Source organism: Anomaloglossus baeobatrachus, chromosome 5 (assembly GCF_048569485.1).
Source record: "Anomaloglossus baeobatrachus isolate aAnoBae1 chromosome 5, aAnoBae1.hap1, whole genome shotgun sequence".
NCBI lineage: Eukaryota > Metazoa > Chordata > Amphibia > Anura > Aromobatidae > Anomaloglossus > Anomaloglossus baeobatrachus.
The window spans coordinates 272930323-272956231 of record NC_134357.1 but is presented as its reverse complement, the minus strand read 5'-3'; the positions used below and the strand labels follow the sequence as shown (position 1 = coordinate 272956231).

The 25909-nt window shown below is 43.1% G+C and overlaps 1 protein-coding gene across 1 annotated transcript; it reads left to right on the top strand.

Moving 5' to 3' along the window:
- Positions 1 to 849: 849 nt before the first annotated feature.
- LOC142311256 (protein spinster homolog 1-like) lies at positions 850 to 25661 on the top strand. Its single transcript, XM_075349495.1, has 14 exons — positions 850 to 937; positions 9700 to 9898; positions 10069 to 10134; positions 10406 to 10542; positions 11409 to 11560; positions 12762 to 12831; positions 13415 to 13551; positions 13643 to 13795; positions 13918 to 14107; positions 14319 to 14384; positions 14713 to 14811; positions 17468 to 17639; positions 19258 to 19336; positions 24944 to 25661. Exons 2-13 carry the CDS (start codon positions 9712 to 9714, stop codon positions 19293 to 19295), a joined length of 1467 nt encoding a protein of 488 aa, XP_075205610.1. The 5' UTR covers positions 850 to 937; positions 9700 to 9711; the 3' UTR covers positions 19296 to 19336; positions 24944 to 25661.
- The last annotated feature ends 248 nt before the right edge of the window (positions 25662 to 25909 follow it).

Sequence of the window (25909 nt, the reverse complement as noted above, 5' to 3'; positions counted from 1 at the left end):
TTTTTCAGTTGGTCTTATATAATCTTCTAATTTTCTGAGATAATGACTTTTGGGTTTTCATTAGCTGTAAGCCATAATCATCAACATTAACAGAAATAAACTCTTAAAATAGATCCCTCTGTGTGTAATGACTCTATATAATATATATAATAAACACATGATATAGATCCCTCTGTGTGTAATGACTCTATATAATATACAATAAACACGTGAAATAGATCCCTCTGTGTGTAATGACTCTATATAATATACAATAAACACGTGATATAGATCCCTCTGTGTGTAATGACGCTATATAATACAATAAACCCGTGAAATAGATCCCTCTGTGTGTAATGACTCTATATAATATAATACACACGTGAAATAGATCCCTCTGTGTGTAATGACTCTATATAATATACAATAAACACGTGAAATAGATCCCTCTGTGTGTAATGACTCTATATAATATACAATAAACACGTGATATAGATCAATCTGTGTGTAATGACTCTATATAATATACAATAAACACATGATATAGATCCCTCTGTGTGTAATGACTATATAATATATGTGTTTCACTTTTTTAATTGAATTACTGAAATAAATAAACTTTTTGATGATATTCTAATTTATTGAGATGCATCTGTGTGTGTGTATATATATATATATATATATATATATATATATATATATATATCTTCATGCACCACACGCTGACATCACAATGGCTTAGAACCCTCAGTGACAGAATGATGATGTCACAATCGGCCCCTGTGTATCACAGTGAGTGACGGAATCATCCCGGTCACTTTCTATTGTGTGTTGCAGTCACGAGTTGTGTTTTGCAAAATTTGTTATAGAAAGCGATAGAAGATATTTATTATTATTTATCTTTTTTATTATTATTATTATTATTGTTATCAGCGACCTGCGGTGGACAGAGGGAAAGGTACGTAAAACTTAGTGTAATGAGTAATGGGGTCTTCCTAGGGGTGAGACACGACCTGCAAAGGATTATAGAGGGACATGTAGAGATTCCTGGAAATTACAATTAACCCTTTCAGAACACGGCCAATATTTCCTCCTCTATATCTCTATTTTTCTGTCCACACAGCCATGTGAAGCTTGATCTTTTGTGAGATGAATTGTTGTTTTGAAAAACACCATTAATTTTACCTTATATTATATAGAAAAATGGGGAAAAAATTACAACTGAGGTGAAATGGTGGAAAAAAAAAAGAAATTTAGCAACTTTTTTGTGTTTCCTTTTTGCCACTTTCTATTTGTGGTAAGATTGAATTGTAAATGTGATTCGGTGTGATTACAGCAACACCAAATATATTATTATTAATTTTATTATTATTATTATTATTATTATTATTACTTAAGTGGCTGCAATAATTTCAGAACTGTGTAAAAAAATATTAGTTTCATCATTTTATGAGCCCTTGGGCTTGTTTTTTCCACGGCGAGTTGACAATTTTATAGACACCATTTTGGGAACATATAAAGTTTTGGTGAAACTGACATGACAAAAATCAATACCCTCTTCCCCCCCCCTACATCATTTTCTTTCTCCTGGTTTAATGGATACACCAATGGCAAATATAACAAAATGCCAGAGTTGCGTTTTGGTGTTTTAGATATATATATATATATATATATATATATATATATGGGTGTATAGGCCGCACAGAGGAAAACAAATAATTTGGGGGGCCACATTCTTTGCAGGACAAAGTGATATTTTTATTGGTACCATATATAATATATTTTATTGTTTTTTACACACCTTGGGATCACTGATTTTGAACATTTTCACTTGTTCATTATAGCAAACGTGCACATTCTTTGTTATATATATATATATATATATATATATATATATATATATTTATTTTATTCCTTTCTTGTAACTAATAGTCTTACAATTAGCACTATATAGAAATTTTGACCAACATCTTTTAGTAATGTTCCCCATATTGTTGTAACGTGCCCATCCTTGTCCCCTTGTAGTATTGTACCCCATCCTAGTCCCCATCCCACAGTAATGTGCTCATCCTTGTCCCCATCCTAAAGTAATGTTCCCCATCCTTGTCCCCATTTTGTAGTAATGTGTTCATCCTTGTCCCCATCCTATAGTAATGTCCCCAATCTATAGTAATGTGTCCATCCTTGTCCCCATCTTATAGTAATGTTCCCCATTCTTGTCCACTTGTAGCAATGTCCCCATCCTATAGTACTGTCCCCATTCTATAGTAATGTGCCCATCCTTTAGTAATGTCCCCAGCATTATCCCTATTCTATAGTAATGTTTCCCATCCTTGTCCCCTTGTAGTAATGTCCCTATCCTACAGTAATGTGCCCACCTTGTCCCCATCCTGTAGTAATGTCCCCATTCTATAGTACTGTGCCCACCTTGTCCCCATCCTATAGTAATGTGCCCATCCTAGTCCCTATCCTATAGTAATGTCCCCATACTATAGTAATAATGTCCCCATCCAATAGTATTGTGCCCATCCTTGTAATGTCCCCATCCTATAGTAATGTCCCCAGCCTTATCCCCATCCCATAGTAATGTGCGCACTTTGTCCCCATCCTGTAGTAATGGGTCAGCAGCTCCCCTCACCTTCCACAGACGCCGGAGAGAAGCTGAGGGGAGTGGTCTGCGGCCCCAGATCCACAGTGATTGGAGAGATTGGTCACAAGGCCAGTCTCTAACAATCAGAGCTGGGGGCGGGTGAAACACAGGTCACCCAGCTCCAGCCAATGATCAGGGCTACAGCTGCACTGATCTTTGCTGGATTTCAATGTTTCAGCGATTTTCAATGGCTGAAACATTAGTGGCTGTGATTGGCTGAGTGGCGTTCGTCAGCCAATCACAGCCTCCGTAGGTCCGGGGAGGAGACACCACCCCTCCTGAGGTCCCCTCCTCCCCGAATCTAAGGTATTTGCAGCGATCGTAGCCACTGGGGCCGCGATTTCGCCATGACGTACTGGGTACGTCATGGGTCCTTAAGTACCAGGGAGCCATAACGTACCCAGTACGTCATAGGTCGCTAAGGGGTTAACGTCCAACACACACACACACACACACACACCATTCTTCTCACCTGTCCCGCGCTCCCTCACCTCTGCTTCGTGCGGCCCCCAGGGGCCCGTGCCCCTGGTCACTATCGCGGCCGGTGCAGTGTCACTGTCAGTGATTTATATGACATGATTGTATTGCCGGCGCGAGAGCGCAGAGCCTGCAACACATTCATCTGACATAAAGTGCAGACAGTGGCTGCGGCCCCTGCACCGGCCGCGATATTGAACAGGGGCACGGGCCTGGGGGCCGCACGAACTACCCTGAGGGGCCGCATGTGGGCCGCGTGTTTGAGACCCCTGGTATAAAGGGTCCCACATAACCCTTCATATATTAGAATGCACCTCCATAGTCCTCCATGTATTATAATGCATTTCCCATAGTTCTCCATATATTATAATTCACCCCATAGTTCTCCATATATTATACTATACCACATAGTCATCCATGTTTTACAATGCACCCCCATAGTCCATGTATAAGGTAGGCTCCATAGTCCTCCATATATTATAATGTAGCCCCCATAGTCCAATATGTATTATAACGCAACCCCATAAAACTTCATATTGTATTATGAAGCCCCATACTCCTCCATGTATAATGCAACCCCATATTCCATGTATAAGGTGTCCTTCATGTTGTATAATGCAGCCCCATAGACCATGTATAATACAGCCCCCTAGACCTCCATATAAAATACACCCCTATAGTCCATGTATAATGCAGCCCCCAAGACCTCTATGAATAATGCAGCACCCCCAGGCCTCCATGTATAACTAGACGTCCATGTTTAATGCAGCCAGCCTCTCTAGGCCTCCATGTATAATAATGCAGCCAGCCTCCCCAGGCCTCCATGTATAATAATACAGCCAGCCTCCCCAGGCCTGCATGTATAAAAATGCAGTCAGCTTCCCAGGCCTCCATGTGTAATAATGCAGCCAGCTTCCCCAGGCCTCCATGTATAATAATGCAGCCAGCCTCCCCAGGCCTACATGTATAATAATACAGCCAGCCTCCCCAGGCCTGCATGTATAAAAATGCAGTCAGCTTCCCAGGCCTCCATGTGTAATAATGCAGCCAGCTTCCCCAGGCCTCCATGTATAATAATGCAGCCAGCCTCCCCAGGCCTCCATGTATAATAATACAGCCAGCCTCCCCAGCCCTGCATGTATAAAAATGCAGTCAGCTTCCCAGGCCTCCATGTGTAATAATGTAGCCAGCCTCCCCAGGCCTCCATGTATAATAATGCAGCCAGCCTCCCCAGGCTTCCATGTAGAATAATGCAGCCAGCCTCCCCAGGCCTCCATGTATAATAATGCAGCCAGCCTCCCCAGGACTCCATGTAGAATAATGCATCCAGCCTCCCTAGGTCTACATGTATAATAATGCATCCAGCCTCCCTAGGTCTCCAGGTATAATAATGCAGCCAGACTCCCCAGGCATCCTTGTATAATAATGCGGCCAACCTCCTCAGGCCTCCGTGTATAATAATGCATCCAGTCTCCCCAGGCCTGCATGTAGGATAATGCAGCCAGCCTCCCCAGGCCTCTGTGTATAATAACTCAGCCAGCCTCCCCAGGCCTCCATGTATAATAATGCAGCCAGCCTCCACAGACCTCCATGTATAATAATGCAGCCAGCCTCTCTAGGCTTCCATGTATAATGCAGCCCTCCCCAGGCCTCTGGCTACTGTGTACGCACTGATCTATAATAATTAAAAAAAAAAACAACAAACAAACAAGTCCTCACCTCTCTCTTTGTTCCACCTCTGTGCTGTCCTCACCTCTCTCCGTTCCCCCGCTGCTCAGGTCAATCTCCTCACGTTCTGCTCTCTGTGCTCTCAGCACAACAGTCGCACAGGAGTGACGTCATCGTGCAGGCACAGGGGGAGAATAATGATGCATGGAGAGGCGTCGGCAGCTCTATGCTTCATCATTGTTGTGCATGATGACGGGGGAGGGGGGTCCGGTGCCACCGCTGCTGACAGCAGGCAGGGGGGCCCGGTGGGAGCGGCGACAGCAGCAGATCATATAGCAGCCGCGTGGTCTGCGCCAGAACAGCGCAGCTCCTCTCACAGAAAGGAGCTGGCTGCTGATTTGCTCTGCAGAGCGGGCCCCTAAGCTGCCGAGCCTGGTCGCAATCGCGACTACGGTAGTTACGCCCCTGATCTCAATAATTTGTTGCATATCCTTTGTTGGCAATGACAGAGGGGAACTTTTTTCTGTAAGTCTTCACCAGGTTGGCACACACTGCTGGTGGAATGTTGGCCCTGTCCTCTCTTCAGATCTCCCCTATAGCAGTGATGTTTGGGGCCTGTCGCTGGGCAACACGGACTTTCAACTCTCTCGAAAGGTTTTCTATGGGATTGAGATCTGGAGACTAGGCCATTTCAGGACCTTCATGTGTTTCTTACAAAGCCACTCCTTCGTTGCCCTTGTGGTGTGCTTGGGATCATTACCATGCTAGATGACCCAGCCACGTTTCATCTTCAATGCCCTTGCTGATGGAAGGAGGTTTGCACTCAATATCTCACACTACATGTCGCTATTCATTCTTTCATGTACACAGATCAGATCAGTCATCCTAGTCCCTTTGCAGAGAAACAGCCCCAAAGCAATATGTTGCCACCCTCATGCTTCACAGTAGGTATAGTGTTCTTTGGATGCAACTCAGCATTCTGTCTCCTCTAAACAGTTCTACTTTGGTTTCATCAGACCATATGACATTCTCCCAATACTCTTCTGGATAATCCAAATGCTCTCTAGCAAACTTCAGACGGGCTCGGACATGTACTGGCTTAAGCAGGAGAACACGTCTGACACTGCAGGATCTGAGTCCCTGGCGGCGTAGTGTGTTTCTGAATGTAGCCTTTGTTACGATGGTCCCAGCTCTATGCAGGTCATTCACTAGGTCCCTCCATGTGGTTGTGGGATTTTTGCTCACCGTTCTTGTGATCATTTTGACCCCACAGGGTGAGATCTTGCATGGAGCGCCAAATCGATGGAGATTATCAGTGGTCTTGTATGTCTTCCATTCTCTTATTATTGCTCCTACAGTTGATTTCATCACACCAAGCTGCTTGCCTATTGCAGTCTTTCCAGCCTGGTGCAGGGTTACAATTTTGTTTCTGGTGTCATTCAACAGCTCTTTGGTCTTCACCATAGTGGAGTTTGGAGTGTGACTATTTGACGTTGTTGTGGAAAGGTGCCTTTTATACTGATAAGTTCAAACAGGTGCAATTACTACAGGTAATGAGTGGAGGAAAGAGGAGCTTCTTAAAGAAGTTGCAGGTCTGTGAGAGGAAGAAATCATGCATGCTTTTAGATGACTAAATACTTATTTTCCAACATAATTTCCAAAAAAATCTTGCCAAATCAGACGCGGTGATTTTCTGGACTTCCTTTCTATGATGTCAATTACTGGCCTTCCTCATCTTTTTAAGTGGGAGAACTTTCACAGTTGGTGTCTGACTAACTACTTTTTTTTTCGCCGCTGCATATATTATATATATACAGTACAGACCAAAAGTTTGGACACACCTTCTCATTCAAAGAGTTTTCTTTATTTTCAGGACTCTGAAAATTGTAGATTCACATTGAAGGCATTAAAACTATGAATTAACACATGTGGAATGAAATACTTAAAAAAGTGTGAAACTGAAAATATGTCTTATATTCTAAGTTCTTCAAAGTAGCCACCTTTTGCTTTCATTACAACTTTGCACACTTGGCATTTTCTTGATGAGCTTCAAGAGGTAGTCACCGGAAATTGTTTTCCAACAGTCTTGAAGGAGTTCCCAGAGATGCTTAGCACTTGTTGACCCTTTTGCCTTCACTCTGCGGTCCAGCTCACCCCAAACCATCTCGATTGGGTTCAGGTCTGGTGACTGTGGAGACCAGGTCATCTGGCGTAGCACCCCATCACTCTCCTTCTTAGTCAAATAGCCCTTACACAGCCTGGAGGTGTGTTTGGGGTCATTGTCCTGTTGAAAAACAAAAGCTGGTCCAACTAAATGCAAACCGGATGGAATAGCATGCCGCTGCAAGATGCTGTGGTAGGCATGCTGGTTCTGTATGCCTTCAATTTTGAATAAATCCCCAAGAATGTCACCAGCAAAGCACCCCCACACCATCACACCTCGTCCTCCATGCTTCACGGTGGGAACCAGCCATGTAGCGTCCATCCGTTCACCTTTTCTACAAAGACACGGTGGTTGGATCCAAAGATCTCAGATTTGGACTCATCAGAGCAAAGCACAGATTTCCACTGGTCTAATGTCCATTCCTTGTGTTCTTTAGCCCAAACGAGTCTCTTCTGTTTGTTGCCTGTCCTTAGCAGCGGTTTCCTAGCAGCTATTTTACCATGAAGGCCTGCTGCACAAAGTCTCCTCTTAACAGTTGTTCTATAGATGAGAAGGTGTGTCCAAACTTTTGGTCTGTACTGTGTATAATCATTATTATTTTTAAATTAGGAACAGGAGATGATTAACATTTTTATATTTTATAATTTTTAATGTAAAAAGAGACTTTTTTTTGTTGATTTCCATCTTACTTTTTTACTCTCCCCTAGGGGACTTGATCCTATGATTGATTGTTTGATTGCTTACACTATATACGGTCATTCTCATCATACTGTAGTTCCACAACACTCAGCATGCAGTTCTAAAAAAATATAGGACTACAAGTGTCAGCATGTCCGGTTATATTTGCTTCTCATCATTCTGTAGTACTACAACACTCAGCATAGACAGGGTGGTCCATTTATATGGATACACCAAAATAAAATGGGAATGGTTGGGGCTATCAACTTGCTGTTTGTGGCTCATTAGTATATGGGAGGGGGGAAACTTTTCAAGATTGGTGGTGACCATGGCGGCCATTTTGAATCCAACTTTATTTTTTATTTTATTTATTTCTTCCAATGGGAAGAGGTTCATGTAACACATCAATCTTATTGAGAATTTCACAAGAAAAACAATGGTGTGCTTGGTTTTAACGTAACTTTCTTCTTTCATTAGTGATTTACAATTTTATGACCACTTATAAAATGTGTTAAAAGTGCTGCCCATTGTGTTGGATTGTCAATGCAACCCTCTTCTCCCTCTCTTGACACACTGATAGCAACACCGCAGAAGAAATGCTAGCACAGGCTTCCAGTATCCGTTGTTTCAGATGCTCCACATCTTGTATCTTCACAGCATAGACAATTGCCTTCTGAAGACCCCAAAGATAAAAGTCTAAGGGGGTCAGATCGGGATACCTTGGTGGGCAGTTGAATTAAATTGTAACAATTGTAAATAACTAATGAACTATGAAAATTAAGTTAAAACCAAACACACCATTGTTTTTCTTGTGAAATTATCAATAAGTTTGATGTGTTCCATGACCCTCTTCCCATTGGAAAAAATAAAGTTGGATCCAAAATGACCGACTTCAAAATGGCCGCTATTGTCACCACCCATCTTGAAAAGTTTCCCCCCTCCCAAATACTATTGAGCCTCAAACAGGAAGTTGATATCACCAACCACTCCCATTTTATTTAAGTGTATCCATATAAATGGCCTTAACTGTACAGTCGCATGATCCATCGTCATGTTTTTCATTGTGCTGTGGTCTATAATAAAATTAATGTCCCCCCTTATGAAACCCATCCCATAGTAAAATCAAGATAGCCTCCATGGAGGCCCATGCATTATGGTGGGGAGGCGATGAGTGTCGGTGAACAACCATTTAATTGTTGCTGTTATTGACAGTGGCATCTATATAGATAAACATCGGTGATCGATGCTCTGGTTGCTGCTGTTGGGGCAGGTGATGGCACATACCCTCTATCATACCCTCTATCATCTAAATGGTTAAACAGTAGTGATCGACGCTCTGGTTGCTGCTGTTGGGGCAGGTGATGGCACATACCCTCTATCATCTAAATAGTTAAACAGTAGTGATCGGCGCTCTGGTTGCTGCTGTTGGGACAGGTGATGGCACATACCCTCTATCATACCCTCTATCATCTAAATAGTTAAACAGTAGTGATTGGCGCTCTGGTTGCTGCTGTTGGGGCAGGTGATGGCACATACCCTCTATCATACCCTCTATCATCTAAATGGTTAAACAGTAGTGATCGGCGCTCTGGTTGCTGCTGTTGGGGCAGATGATGGCACATACCCTCTATCATACCCTCTATCATCTAAATGGTTAAACAGTAGTGATCGGCGCTCTGGTTGCTGCTGTTGGGGCAGGTGATGGCACATACCCTCTATCATACCCTCTATCATCTAAATGGTTAAACAGTAGGGATCGGCGCTCTGGTTGCTGCTGTTGGGGCAGATGATGGCACATACCCTCTATCATACCCTCTATCATCTAAATGGTTAAACAGTAGTGATCGGCGCTCTGGTTGCTGCTGTTGGGGCAGGTGATGGCACATACCCTGTATGGAGCGCCCTGACTGTGATGTATATCTACACCAGGGTGTGTGGAGGAGTTGATACAGTATGGACAGAGGTAAAGTCATCTGATATTAAGACCTCTGAGATGACGGCTCACTATAAGGTTAGAGTTCTTTTCTGGATTGAGACCAATGCTATATTTTTACCATCTTGTGTTTTTCTCCATTGTTTGCAGGGCGCCGAGAACATGGCCCTTCTCGAGAATTCCACGCAAGGAACCTCACTTCCATCTCATGATGTGGAGAAAGGAGCAGATCCGCAAGAGCAGGACCTGCCCCCGCGGGCTGGAATTTCATCCACCCGTTCAATCATCAGTCTACTGATTCTAGCCTACATAAATCTAGTGACCATCATGGCTTCTTTTATTGGCGCAGGTAGGTAGCCGTACATCGTGTTATGTCAGGCGGCAAGGGTTATCTGGCCCATAGTTATACAGTAAAAAAGGAATAAATCTTCATTCCAAAGAGAAGGCTCATTAGTTTCTGTGACCTCTATTCCTTCTCTGATTACAATAACCTTCATTCTCTGCTCTTTCTTCTGCCAGCGATTCTGCCTAATATGCAAGCCTCCTTCAAGACGGACGACCACATTACTGGATTGATCAGCATAGGTAAAATTTCAGTATACAATCCTCTTCTATAGGTCACTAGTGAGGACAACAATTACTCCAGACTGGAATCTCCTGACATCATAAGGTTCCACTTTGGTAGAGTTCACACGATGGCCGCCTGCAAGTCTTTATAGTTACCAATAATGCAAAAAGGGATGAGGACGAGAGAAGTTTTTAAGTGCAAAACTTTAAATAATCCTCAAATATAAAAAAAATGTAACAATAATTTTTATTGACTGCAACCTCTTGTTTCTTTCCTCCCTTTTTTTAGTATTCATGGGCAGCTACGTGCTGAGTGCCCTTGTCTATGGATATCTGGGGGACCGCTGCAACAGGATATGGATCATGTGTGTAGGGATGACCATCTGGTCCGTCGTAGAGTTCTACATTTCCTTCATTCCTGATGAGGTAAGCTGACTATAAACCCAATTGGTAGAAGCTTAAAGTCTTAAGTCTCATGCTGACGTCTGTGGATCGTGATCCTATCATGGACTGTGTGTCTCCAGAACCAAGCATGGCAGCCTCATAGAAATGTGCGAGGTTGTGTGGGGGTTTCCAAATGTTTTTGGGTGATTCATCAATTGCAACTTTTTAAAAAGCTGACTTTTTTTGTTGATTATATCCCAGCCTCCCCCTCCGCTGTCATATTAATGATATTATGTATGTCTGAATTTTTTTTTATTAAATCTTGTGTCGTTTTAGAGCATTTTTGGGCTAAAAAATATAAAAAAAAAAAAGGTTAAAGACAAAAATAATGACTGATTTGCACAAACATTCATGAACTGTGCGCACAACTCTAAAGAATTTGGCCCACATAATTAAACGTGACAAAAAAACAAGCTTACCTAAAAAAATGCAAAGGGTGAATCTGATCGGGTTCTTTTAGCGCCCAATAATATGGCCGTCATAATGGGGCTTACAAGGGTAGACACGCGGCTCACTCATAATACAAACTAGGAAATCAGCTTTACGCCTCATGCAGACGTCTTTGGATCGCGGTCTGATCATCATCAGGCCGCGAGTCTGAGTGTTGCTATCACGCTGGGGTCTGCTGGCCCGCGGACTGTCCATGCATTACGGTCTGTGATCCACATACATCTGCATGAGCCCTAAAGCCTCACACTTTAGATCAGTATTTTTCATTGGTATTTGCAAAACAAAAGCCGGAGTGGGTCCAAAATTTGGGAAAGTTGGAAATCTTTCTTTAATGGAATTTCTTCAGGAATCTAAAAAAAAGTCTTAAATAGTCACAATTTTTTTTTGTGTTTTCTCAGAATTTTATACAATATCTAGTACTTAAAGCATTGTTAGGAGCTGCAGAGGCAAGCTTTTCTACACTTGCCCCCTCAATCATTGACAACCTCTTTGTGGAAGACAAGCGCAGCCGCATGCTGTCCATCTTTAACGTGGCAGTGCCTCTTGGCTGGTGAGTGAAGACCTATTTATATTATTTTAAGAAAGGAATCTGTCACAATTCATGTCTATCTCTGCTGTTGCAGAGTTGTCATTGATGCCTGTTCTGGCGGTCAATGTTTTTCGGAGCGTATCCGATGGGAGGAGTCTGTCCCTCTGTGCCTCGTTTCCGGGATCACGGCGCCTTATTAAAGTGTCATTTCCATCAGATTGGCGCCAGTTATAGTTCTATCAGCAGTGTGCTCACTGGTCCCTGTAAGTTTGCTTGATCCTGTCTGTCTACCTTGTCTGCCCTCCCTGACTCCCGACCTCCTTACTGTTTCCATCCTCCCTGACTCCTGGCCTCCTTACTGCGTCCACCCTCCCTGACTCCCGACCTCCTTACTGTTTCCATCCTCCCTGACTCCTGGCCTCCTTACTGCGTCCATCCTCCCTGACTCTCGGCCTCCTTACTGCGTCCATCGTCTCTGACTCTCAGCCTCCTTACTACGTCCATCCTCTCTGACTCCCGACCTCCTTACTGTTTCCATCCTCCCTGACTCTCGGCCTCCTTACTACGTCCATCCTCTCTGACTCCCCTCCTCCCTCTCCGGCCCCTTCTCTGTTGTTCCGGCTCTGTGTTCTCCCACTACTATCTGCTCTCCCGGTTCCCGACCTCGGCTTGATACTGACTCCGGTATAGTTCTCCGGTCCGTGACGATACCTTTCGGCTTCAAACCCGGCTCTCCCTTGACTCTGGCTTCACCTTCTCCTTGGTACTGCGTGATCTCCTGGCTCTGACTTCAGCTTGCACAACTTTCCCCGATGGAGCCACAGGTAGAGATAGTGACACCTAGTGGATTCATCACCACCCTGCGTATACCAGGAGTTCCGGCTCCCCCTACTGGTATATTACAGAATCATAGCTAAACCGTCATAAAGCAATTCAGACAAGGCGGATTTGCTATGGACTTATTTTTGGGTGGGATTCTGCTCTGCAGATGCATCAGGGAATATGCTTATTTCTCCTCCTTAATTCACTGATGAAATCTGTGTTCAATGACAAGACAGGTTTGTGGCTCTATGGGGATCAGGGAACAGTTGCTGCTCATAGAAGTCTATGGAGGGGGCGGAGTTGGAAGGAGGAGCCAGAGAAACACACTCACATATTTAAATGTAAACACACGTTTATATGTGTGCACAAATGATGACAACTTTATTTTTCCCTATTACAGTGGCCTTGGTTACGTTATTGGATCTACAGTGACAAATGCACTCGGTGGTAACTGGCATTGGGCCTTACGGGTAAGTAATAGGTCTGAGGGATCTTGTGGAAAATCTGTAAATCTTAATTATAATTCCTATACGGAATTAAAGGAAATCTAGAAGGCTTTTGGTGTTTAATCAGTAGGGGCAGAGGACCTGATTCCAGTGATGTGTCTCTTACTGCTCCTTGTAGTTGTTTTTACCAGCAGGAGATTATGAGGAGGGGACTAGTTGTCTTGTGCCATGTAGTCCTCCTGTTCTGTCCCCATCACTGATTGGCAGCTTTCTGCCTATGTACAGTGTACACAAAGAAAGCTGCCAATCACTGATGTAGGTGGGGTTATGCAGAGCTCAACATTTAGAGATCTGCTAAATCTGCAGAAGAGAAAACAGGGATTTTATCAAAACTACAGCAAGCAGACCAGTTAGTGGCACATCGCTGGAATCGTGGTCTCTGTCCTCACATTATGCTGCTCTCAGATGTGCAGAGAAAGACCGTTTAGCGGATTCTCTTTAATGTATCCACTTCCACAACAGTTTATTAAACCGGGCTGTGGTCATGTCCTTTTTGTGATGACACCAGTGTGTATGTAATGTCTAATGTTTCTCTTTGTCTACACAGATCCCCCCTGCTCTGAGCATTTTAGGAGTCCTGCTAATGATCATCTTAGTAAAGGAACCTTCCAGAGGAGCTGCCGATAACAGAAAATCCTTCAGCCTCAAAACATGGTTATCAGATATGAAGCAAATATCAAAGAAGTAAGTGTGTTGTGTGCATTGTTTGATGTCAGGGATCTACCCCGTGACTTCTGCGTTATTGACATGTTTTTTCCTTTTTCACTTTCTGCAGACGAAGTTTTATATTTTGCACACTTGGGACGACAACTGTACATTTTACAGTCGGTGCCATCGGCTTCTGGGCTCCTGAGTTCCTGCTGCGGGCCCGGAAAATCTTAGAAGAGACCGCACCGTGTCAGACCGCCGTCTGCAACTACCATGACAGGTACAAGTTTCACAGACTTTAACTTGACGATTACTGGAGGGAATTTAATTTCCCCCTACAACAATGTTCTTTTTATATTTGATTCTTCGTGCTCTTTTACTCATCTCTTTACTTCTTTGCAGTATGATTTTCGGCATCCTTACCGTCGTCGCTGGTATCATTGGAGTTGTAGCAGGGGTGGAGATAGCCAAAAGATTCAAGAAATACAACCCAAGGGCCGACCCGTTAGTTTGCGGGTTTGGCATGCTGGGCTCGGCCATTTTCTTGTTTGTGGCTATTTATTTGGCAAATATTAGCCTTGTGGCCACTTATGTAAGTACCTGATGATTACTTTGATCCCCTTACTGGGTCTGGGCTATAGGAGCGATGTATTGAGCTGTAGAAATCATAGACCATGGCGGGGGCGGTCTATGAATGAATGGAAACTGGGGGGATGAATGGATTAAAAAGTCAAAATATATAAATCATAGAAAAGTGCGCAAGAAACTAAAGTGTATATTATATTGTTCTTTACTCTCTGCAGGTTTTGATATTCATCGGAGATATACTACTTATGATGAATTTTTCCATTGCTGCTGATATTCGTCTGGTGAGTGGAGAAAACCGCTAAACTTATCATAGCTAAAATTACATTTATGTAGTCAGTCTGTACGTTCTGTTTCATCCATCTAATACCCCATAATCCTGACTGTATCCAAGTGTTTGTTCCCAACTAAAATCCAAAATAGACCTGATGCCATGTGATTAAAAACGTCTTTATTAAAGTCTCAGTACACAACGCGTTTCGGGGCCCCTTCCTCAGTCCAGGATGACTGCCCTGTATTTACATGTTATGTGTGTTCACTTTGTCCGCGTTGTCTTGTCTCGTTGGGTTCAGTGTCTTCCTTTTACTCACCCAGAATATTCTCTTCTTTCAGTATGTGGTGTCTCCCGTAAGACGAACAACGGCACAGGCCATGTCCATGATGATAACCCACTTGTTCGGGGATGCCATAAGCCCCCTTATCATCGGAGGGGTAAGTAGTTGTTACATATACTCATATCACTTTATGGCTACATTCACACATTTGTTCCTTTCTTACATCCTTGCAAAATGGACCATTTTTCTCTTGTGTCATCCGTGTTGCATCCATTTTTTCACATCTGTTTTTGAAAAAATTAAGAAGTAGTCTATATGAACGTTTATTTATCCATAGACTCTAAATAATGGAGCAATGGATGGAAAACTCAAGTACAAAGTATGTCTTCCTTTCTCTGTCTGTTTTTAACAGATTCCTATAGACTTTATTTCAGAAATCAATAGTACACATGAAAATATAAAGAATTGGAAAATATATTTTCAGAGCAAAAATCTTCTTCCTCCTCCCGAACTGATCATCTATTCTCAAAATTCTCAATTCCTGGGTAAAATCTGTATTCAGTGAAGACAGATTCTCACATTACTGGGACAGGACATGACAGTTGGTGCTTATAACATTCTGTGGAGAAGGGGAGGAGCTAGAGGCAGAGCTCCTCCCATCTACATAAAATCTAATCGGCAGCAAGGACCATCTTCTATCCTAGTAATTTAAAATTCTGTTTTCACCAAATAAACATTTTATGTGTGATCTAAGAATTTTAGAAATGTATGGAGGAGAAAGAAACAGATTTATCTGACAAGATTTATTATAACGTTACTTATTTTTACGTGTACTATTGTTTATTTACATTTACCTTATAAGATGTATTATAAATTTGCTTATTTTTCTGTCTACTATTGTGTATGTGTATATATATATATATATATATGTATATAGATATATATATATATATATATATATATATATATATATATATATATATATATAAAATCAGTATATTAATATGATGACGGTTACTCTTTAATGGCCGAGTCTGAGAATACGACACAATCTCAGTCTCACGGACCCGAGACACAGATGAGGATTTAAAACAGATATGTGTTTGTATCAAGAAAAAGTCGGACAACACACGGACTTCTATAGCAGATGTGACTGCAGCCATGCAATGAGGTCTGATTGATACAGTACTTTATGTACCTCTGTAGTCTACATAGAGCACCCTAACAGTATATATGGATGTAGCCGATATTGAATGAGCTTGGGAGGCTCACTGTAGTCTTATCATAACTTAATTAAAGGGGTTATCCAGGACTATTTTTTTTTTTTACTATGGGCTTTAGCACTAATAGGCAGTTAGATCCTACCTGCCTATAGTGACTGGCGCCAAACTCTGCTGGCACAGAGTGCTCTTACCCATGATTCAGTGGCTTCCGCTGATGTCACATCGATAGAGCAGCGTCTTCTCTTCCTCTCTGCTCTATCGACAATGTGTGACTGCTGATGTCATATTGATCGACAGCCGGCTCCACACTGCCTAACTGCGGGGAGCTGTCGGCATGAGGTTGGCAGTCACGCCCCATTAAAAGAGCCGCCCGGAAGAAAAAGAATGGCTCTGTTGACATGGAGCAGCAGAATCGCCGGCAGGACTGGTCAGTGCCTGCTCAGACCCGGCGCCGGGTAGAACAGCCAGGTAGTTACTTGTTAGTTTTTAGGCCCATAGTAAAAAAACCCATAAAATAGTCCTGGACAACCACTTTAAGCAATTAGCTAATTTATTTTGCATTAGGGTGGTCATATTTAGCAATATGAAGGAATGCTACTAGGAACGTTGTGTCCTGCAAATGAATGTTTGTGGTGTAATGATCGTTTATTTGGTAAATACTATTACAGCAAACAATTCAGGACACAGTAGCAGTACCACACACATACAGTACCCAGAGAGACTATGTATGTGTTGAGGAGACCCATTGGATCAAATACTTAATTAACCTCTTGACAGGGGATTGTGGGAAGTATGTCAATTTGCTTTACATGAGTCAGGCTTTCAGATATAACTAACATGGCCACCGATGACATCATAGACCCTCCCATCAGCATGGATCCACCAGATGACAACATAGACTCTCCTACCAGCATCACTATGGATCCGTCCAATGACATCATAGACCCGCCTATGATGACGCCCACCAATCAGCTCATGGACTAATACATTGTTCAACCCACTGACCAATGGACACATCCAAGTATGCCCACTGTAGGGCTGAACATGCCCTTTTCCTAGTTTTTATAAGAGCATGTTTTTGGAATAAATCAGTCAGTTCTGGGCCAACCTCGATCGAGGAAAGATGAATATCCAACTGTGTGTGTCTGATGTCATTTTTCAAGCATGCACTCAATCCAACATTAATTAGAATCAGGCAGTAGGCAATGAGTGAACCCTAGATAAGTGTTCACCCTAACATATGGAAGCTGTGCACAAGCAAACTATTCATCCCCTGTGTGCATGCGGCAGAACTCCAAAGACACGATGTCCTGGAGTCATGTCATAGAGTATGTGCTAGAGGAGGATGTCACATGAGTCCTGTCTCCAGACAATGTGTAGTACTGGAGCTGAGGACATTTGGACCAGTTCTCTTCATAGTTGGGAGGATGGAAGCTCGTCCGCCATGTGCAGTGACGCACCTGCTCTTTTTATGACCACCAGGTTTCCTTGATATCCATTGAATGCTATCAGGGTAAATATGTTTAGCCAATTATGGTTTGTTTTTTTTTCATTAACCATACATAACTATTTATTTTCTTTTATCTTCAGATATCCAACCTCACCAAAAGACTAGATCTGTACTCGACTCTTTGGAGTTTTCGCAGCCTGCAGTACGCCCTCATGGCTTGTTCCTTTGTGGTGATCCTCGGAGGAGGATTCTTTCTACTATCTTCCTTCTATATTGAAAAAGATCGTGAGAAGGCAGAGATGGTGGATGAAGGTACGTGCAGAAATAAGTTCATTATCCACCTGCATTAGCTTTATAATCAGTAAATGTAACACCCAGCATCTTTATAATATATCTATCTCCATAACCTATTGAGTTAACAGACAGAAGCGGTTAAACAGCAAAGCTGCTGTTAACTCATTATTATAACAAAGCTAGCTTTATCCTAAGTGTGATACTTCCCTCCTGATTATGGGGCTGTTAATATGACATCAATTGTATTTTGAAATAACAAACAAATGAAAAAAAGATGCTGTGTATTTTTGGTGGAATCTGCTTTAACCCTAGAACGCGCAAGCAATTCAATCTACCATAGAAAACAAAGGACCTAGCAGGCCTGCGAGGCCCCAGTTATGCGTTCTAGGGTTAAAGTGAACCTGTCACTTGCCATAAATATGCATTTTTTTACCCAGTATAAATGTCCTTTTCTCCTGAATCCAGTGTTTTCTTCTTTTGTCCTTGTATCTCCTCGTTTCTCTTGAATGTTCCTCCTTTCCTGTAAATGTATCTAATATTTTAGACAACTGGGCATTGTCATCAAGTTTTTCCTTAAAAAGAGAATTTAGAGGGTCACGCCCACTTGTCAAAATAAAAACAAAACTAGATTTATATAATGGGAAAAGGGGGCCATTTCTCAAGAATTGAGAATCACAAACAGCGAACATTGAGGAAAGCAACGGTATTTCCAACAGGTTAAAAAAAATGGCAAATGTCAGGGTCATCTTGATCAATTTGATTGAGATTTACAAATTTTACAAAACAAAAAAATTAAGAAGAAATGTAAATTAGGGAGGACAAAAGGAGGGAAGAATGGGGTAACAATGGGAAGTTACAGGGAAGAAAGTAAAGTCAAGTCTGGTCATTATTATTAGTAATAAAACAAGTTTTGTAATTTTGCATTTTTTACATACTATTTGTAAACATTAAATTTGGTACATATCTGGTATATTTTATTACTACATCTATTTTAGCTTTTAAGTTGTGGGTTTATGTTGTGTAAAAAAATCCCCACAAACTCTTAATTCATCTAACTAAATATCTTTTAGAAATATTTTACCTAATCGCAAAGTTGAACTGAGATTATATATATATATATATATATATATATATATATATATATATATATATATATTGTGCATCAATATCCATTCAATTACTTTTGATATTGGTGTAGGTATGATTTGCTTCCATTGTGTTGCGATTACATGTTTAGTAGCAAAAAAGATATAACAAGAGAATTTTCATAATTTGGGTGGGATTTCTTCTAAACCTCATGAGAATAATGCTAATTGTAAGTGTAATATTTGGTTTAGAAATTCATAGGAGTAAGGTGAAAGTTTCTTTCCATAATTCCATTAATAATGGACAACTCCAAAGAATGTGTATAATTTCTCCCAGTATAACAGTCTCTGCAGCATAGAGGAGATTGGGAAGGAAATGCTCGGAGGAGTGTCATTGGAGTAAAGTATCACCTTAGCATAATTTTATAGTGTGTGTCACATAGTGATAGACTATGTTAGCTTTACTGCTTTAGTGTATATATATAGAGAATACTTCTGTATAATTTTTTATCAAAATATTTTTTTATCTTGTTTCTATTTCTTCTTTATAGATTGCGTCCTGGAGGACGTAATAGTTACATCTCCATAAATTAGAACTTTTTTACGGCTGAGCCTGACGGAAATGTAAAGGTAAGAAAAGATGGGAATGTTCAGACTATGTATTTTCACCAATATTAACTTAATTCTTGGCAAGGAGAATATATTTGTGAGAACCAAATCAATTCCAGACAGAGTTTTATATCAGAGTAGTGTGTGAACTCCCTTTAAGAGGTATTTGGTATTAAAACGCAACTCTGAAAACATGGGGGCTGGATATTAGTAGCATCATTTGGGGTAGTGCATTACAGTAAAATGGCGCAGCATGAGAAAAGTCTTGGAGACGGAGGTATGAGTAGAGTTGAGCGCTGTTCGAGGTTCGAGGTTCGCGTGATTTTTGGGGGGTGTTCTAGATCGAACTAGAACTCGAGCTTTTTGCTAAAAGCTCGACAGTTCGAGTTAAGTTCGAGAACAGTTCTATCACCAAAAGCAGGGCTTTTGACAGCTACAGTGTGCAGGAGCCATCGCTGGCAGCCTGCCAGAAGCTGGTAACCAAGATAAACATCGGGAATCCAAGCAAAGCGCTTTGGTTAGTAACCCAATATTTATCCTGGTTACGTGTGCAGGAAGCCGACAATTCCCAGCTGGGCTCCGCCCCCTCCTGCTCTCGGCATGTACACACACACACACACACTCACCTGTCCTCAGCCATGCAGTCCCCGGTACTGACGTCCTCAGCTCCAAATGACGCCGCTAGGCTCCACCCACTTTGCACTCCGCCGCCCGCACACATTACCCCGCTTAGCTCCACCCACTTCGCACTCTGCCTCCCGCACACATTACCCCGCTTAGCTTCACCCACCTTGCAGTCCGCACACATGGCCCCGCTTAGCTCCACCCACCTTGCACTCTGCACACATTACCCCGCTTAGCTCCACCCACCTTGCACTCTGCACACATGGCCCCGCTTAGCTCCACCCACCTCACACTCCGCACACAGGGCCCCGCTAGGCTCCGCCCACCTCACACTCCACACACATTACCCCGCTTGGCTCCGCCCACCTCACACTCCGCACACATGGCCCTGCTAGGCTCCGCCCACCTCACACTCCACACACATGGCCCCGATAGGCTCCGCCCACCCCACACTCCGCACACATTACCCCGCTAGGCTCCGCCCACCTCACACTCCGCACACATTACCCCGCTAGGCTCCGCCCACCTCACACTCCGCAAACATGGCCCCGCTAGGCTCTGCCCACCTCACACTCCGCACACATTACCCCGCTAGGCTCCGCCCACCTCACACTCCGCACACATGGCCCCACTAGGCTCCGCCCACCTCACACTCTGCACACATTACCCCGCTAGGCTCCGCCCACCTCACACTCCGCACACATTATTCCGCTAGGCTTCCCCCACCTTGCACGCCACACACATTACCCCGCTTAGTTCCACCCACCTCGCACTCCACACACATGGCCCCGCTTAGCTCCACCCACCTCGCACTACGCACACATGGCCCCGCTCGGCTTACCTGCGTTGACGATCTCCTGCCCTCCCGACCTCAGCGCTGTCACTGTCTTCTCTGCCCGCCGCTTGTCACACCTCCTCTTGCTGCGGAGCCGAGACTGTGACTAGCGGTGATGTCACGGGCTTCTGGGATACTTGGCAGTGAAGGCGGCGAACATAGAAGTCAGTGACAGTGCTGCTGTCAGCAGTGCAGGAGATCGTCACCGCAGGTAATGTACCTCGCTCCTGACAGCAGCACTCGTCATGCCCTGCAGTGAACTGGGCTGACCTATTGATGTTAGCTCAGGTCACTGCATTGCTCTCCCAGCCAATGGGGAACATTCTGTTCTTCATTGACTGGGACATTGACTATGGTATGGATCGTCATGGTAACCGCTTGGAATACAGCAGACCTGGATATGTTTTTCTTTCTCATAAATTGGTGAAAGAGGGAATGTATTGGGAAGTGTTTTTTCAAATAAAAATGTGTTTGTCGTCTATTTTTTTTTTTATTACTGACTGGGTTGGTGATGTCGGGTATCTGATAGACGCCTGACCTCACCAACCCCAGGGCTTGATGCCAGGTGATATTACACATCTGGTATTAACCCCGTATATTACCCCGTTTCCCACTGCACCAGGGCATGGGATGAGCTGGAGCGAAGCACCAGGATTGGTGCATCTAATGGATGCGCCACTTCTGGGGCGGCTGTGGCCTGCTATTTTTAGGCTGGGGAGAGTCCAATACCCATGGACCTCCCTAGTCTGAGAATATCAGACCCCAGCTGTCGGCTTTACCTTGGCTGGTGATCTAATTTTGGGGGGACCCCACGTGGTTTTTTTTAAATTATTTATTTAATTTAAAATAACAGCGTGGGGTGCCCTCAGTTTTGGATTACCAGCCAAGGTGAAGCTGCCAGCTGTGGTCTGCAGGCTGCAGTCGTCTGCTTTGCCCTAGCTGGCTATCAAAAATAGGGGGAACCCCACGTCATTTTTTTACAGGTTTTTTTTTTGGTAAATACAAGGCTAAGCACCCCTTAGTGCCACATGAAATGCACCAAAGTTTGCAAAATTACAAAATGCAGGAGAGTGGGACATTATCTGTCTTTCTGTCATTATAATGACAGAAAAGACTGATATGAAGTGTACAAGCACAGGAAAATCATCAGCGCGCTCTACGCTGTGACAAGCAGTAGAACATGGCACTGGAGTGAACATGTGACCGCCTCATGTAGGTTGAAGCTATGGATCCTGGGTAAATTTATGTATTTTCCCTCCTTCAGTTTTTTGCGGTACGCAAAAAAAACGGATGCCACACGGATGACAAACGGATGACATACGGACCGTCTACGGAACAGAAACGGATGCCACACGGATGCACCCGTGAAAAAAACGGACCGTGTTTTTGCGGACCGCAAAAACGGATCGGTCGTGTGAGTGTAGTCTTATTCTGATCTGCCATTTATAAACAGCAGGCAGAAATAAGTGAATAGCGACCCCCAGAGTCAGAAAATCTCCGGGGTTTCAGGGGGTAGCTGAGACGCTGGAGATCATGATTCAGGCCGGTTTTTCCGGTCCCCGCTCACGTGATCACCAGTATACACCGTATACCGATGATCACGTTACAGTAAATGACAGCGCCGGTAAAAAATTATTTATCTCCCATCTGGCATGAACAAACATGTCAGATGGGAAATAAATCTCCTCCCTGGTCCCCTCCGGTCCCCCGGTGTCGCCAAAGTGCCCCCCCCCGACCCCCTCCCGGAAATCCAAGATGGCCGCGCGCACAGCAGCGCGCCGGCCGCATTCACCCTACTCCTCTGATTTCTGTTCCATGGGCCATGACACATGCGACAGAAAACTCCTCCCCAGGCCCTGCCAGGTCACCCCCTATAACCCCACCGGTGTTCCCCGGTGTCCCACGGTACCTGTGCAGCGTTGATCCCCCGCGGCCCCCTGCTTCACAATAGACGCTGCCGCGTGCACAGAGCGGCTGTCAGCTCAGCTTCCTGTGTTCAGACAGTGAGTGGCGGTAACCATGCATCTGTAAGCTTCTGCAATACCCTGCTCATGAGGTAAGGAACATAGTTAATCAGGAGAGCTATACTACATTTCCAAATGGAGGTATTTGCTTTTATAGTTGCCCTGGTGAACGACTACCAAACATGACAGTCCGTTATATGCCACAAGAAAACATGTCTAAATAGCGAGCTCTGTTGTTTAGTATTCATTCAGCTGGATAACTGGACTTAAAGGGGTATTCCATCTCCAAGATCCTATCCCCAATATATAGTAGGTGGAATAGCAATAATATCAACAAATACCAATATTTGGAAATGTAGAATAGTTCTTCTGATTAGGCATGCCCTTACCTCATGAGTAGGACATTGCAGCTTTGGTAGCAACAGTTACGACATGGACTCTGCTGCTGTGGACCCGGGGAGAGTGGGTGCAGATTCATTGCACCCACACTCCTCACATGGGGGGTCTGCACTCCTAGAAAATCGGGGATACGTTCCCTGAGCGTGTCCCCCTATATTCTAGACGGTCCAGAGTCATCGTGGGACCCCCTTATTTTTTTTCCTTACAATAAATTGGTGAAAGAGGGAATGTTTTGGGGAGTGTTTTTTCAAATAAATTTTTTTTGTCTGTTTGTTTTGTTAGTCCTGACAGTTTGTGATGTCGGGTATCTGATAGATGCCATGACATCACAAACTGCTGGGCTTGATGTCAGGTGACCTTACAGCTAGTATCAACCCTATTTATTATCCCGTTTGCCACCGCACCAGGGCACGGGATGAGCTGGGGTGAAGCGCCAGGATTGGCGCATCTAGTGGATGCGCCACTTCTGGGGCGCCTGCGGCCTGCTATTTTTAGGCTGTGAAGGGCCAATAACTATGGACCTTCCCACCCTGAGAATACCATACCATAGCTGTCCGCTTTACCTTGGCTGGTGATCCAATTTGGGGGGGACCCTACTTTTTTTTGTAATTTTTAATATTTATAAAATAATTATAAAAAAAGAGCCTGGGGTGACCTCCACATTGGATCCCCAACCACGGTAAAGCTGCCAGCTGTGGTTTTCAGGCTACAGCCTTCTGCTTTTCCCTAGCTGGCTATCAAAAATGGGGGGACCCAACGTCATTTTTTTTAACTATTTTTTTAAATAAAAAAAATGAATGGGCTTCCCTGTATTTTGATTCCCAGCCAAGGTAACGCCAGGCAGATGTGGGTGGCAACCCATAGCTGTCTGCTTTATCTGCGCTGAGAATCAAAAATAACACGGAGCGCTATGTCATTTTTTTTAAAGATTTATTTTTACAGCACTGTGATGTCAGGCAATCAAAATACAGGGAAGCCCTTTTTGTTTTTATTTAAATAAATAATTAAAAAAAAAATATATATGGGCTGCCGCTGCATTTTTTGTATTGCTAGTTATTTCACAATAACGTTTGCTTTTAGATATAGTTTCTTTAGATAAGTTCATGAAGACTCTTATGTCTTGGTATGGACCTGGCAAAATCTTATTTCTCTTTAAGTTATTTGTAAGTCCTTAGTTTAAAAGAAATGCAAACAGAATATCACATTGCGAGGTTATTCCTTAGGTATAAATCTTGACCTCAGTAGCCTTATGTGCACAATCTATAGTAAGCTCCAAATCTCTCAGTTGAGGAATTGCACTTTTTATGAGATATTTTAGATTTGATTGCAGTCTATCATTTTGGATAACTCCTGGGATTCCTCTCATTTTTAAGTTATTTTGCAGATTAAGATCTTCTACATGGGCAATTTTTTACCTAAATGCTTTCATTTCGCCTTTAGGTGTTTGTTGGTCTTTTTAATTGGCGATACTTGAGTTTTAGAGGCCTTCAATTTTGTTCTCTGTGCTATCGCTTCTGTGACTGATGCTTTTTAAAGAGGATTGGATGACACTGATTTGATTACCCATATCTATTTTCATGGAGCTTTCAGTGTGAATATTAGTTCTCTAATGTAATTCTCAGAGTCTGGTTGATCTGTACTTCTTAGATATCCATGAAATGCTTAGTGCCAGACATTATGATACATTCTGAGTCTAGGAATCCACAAGATTATAAGACAGTAACTAATAGTACATTTCGTGACACGTAAATATGATATCCAGTTTCCATCTTCAGTCATAATCATTCATATTTATTATTTCTGCAGATCACTATTCCAAAGAGAGGTTTCATCGTGTTCCGTCAGTGAAGAAAGAATCCAACCGTATGTGATCACTATTCCACAAGTCGACAACACATCAGAAAAAAGACAGACTCCGGGCTCGGAGACTCTGTTCTTACTCATGCTTATGACATTTACTGGACTTTCTGCAGTCAGATGTACTCACAGAATGAGTGAGTTTCCTGCTGCATCAAGAGACAGATTCCGGGCTCGGTCTCTGTTCTCAACCAATGGATTTGACATTTACTGGACTTTCTGCAGTCAGATGTACTCACAGAATGAGTGAGTTTCCTGCTGCATCAGGAGGCAGATTCCGGGCTCGCTCTCTGTTCTCAACCAATGGATTTGACATTTACTGGACTTTCCGCAGTCAGATGTACTCACGGAATGAGTGAGTTTCCTGCTGCATCAGGAGGCAGATTCCGGGCTCGGTCTCTGTTCTCAACCAATAGATTTGACATTTACTGGACTTTCCGCAGTCAGATGTACTCACGGAATGAGTGAGTTTCCTGCTGCTGCTGCATTAAGAAACAGATTCCGGGCTCGGTTTCTGTTCTTAATAATTACCTTGACTTTCCGTGGTGAAACATGTTCAAGGATCAAGTGACTTCTATATTAAGTTACATCTACGTCATGAGGCCCCATCATGATCAGGGCCACATTGACAACTATTGGGCAACACGGTGCACGGAGTCTGTATGTTCTCCCCGTGTTTGCGTGGGTTTCCTCCGGGTACTCCGGTTTCCTCCCACACTTCAAAGACATACTGATAAAAAAAAAATATTATAAATAACTTATTAACTATTATTCTGGCTTCTGATGAGAATTCTTACATTTGACATCTTGAATTAAGTTAATAGTATAATGACAGCTTTGTACCTGATCCTGTGTATAGATCATCACAGTTCTTAATAGAAGCAAGTAGTGATAAATATTTATGAAAGTGCACAG

Bases quoted from the DNA above. Each gene is read 5' to 3' on its own strand.
- LOC142311256 (XM_075349495.1), top strand. From the start codon at position 9,712: ATGGCCCTTCTCGAGAATTCCACGCAAGGAACCTCACTTCCATCTCAT. The intron at 14,385-14,712 runs GTGAGTGGAGAA...CTCTTCTTTCAG, and splicing joins TTGCTGCTGATATTCGTCTG to TATGTGGTGTCTCCCGTAAG. The intron at 17,640-19,257 runs GTACGTGCAGAA...TCTTCTTTATAG, and splicing joins GGCAGAGATGGTGGATGAAG to ATTGCGTCCTGGAGGACGTA.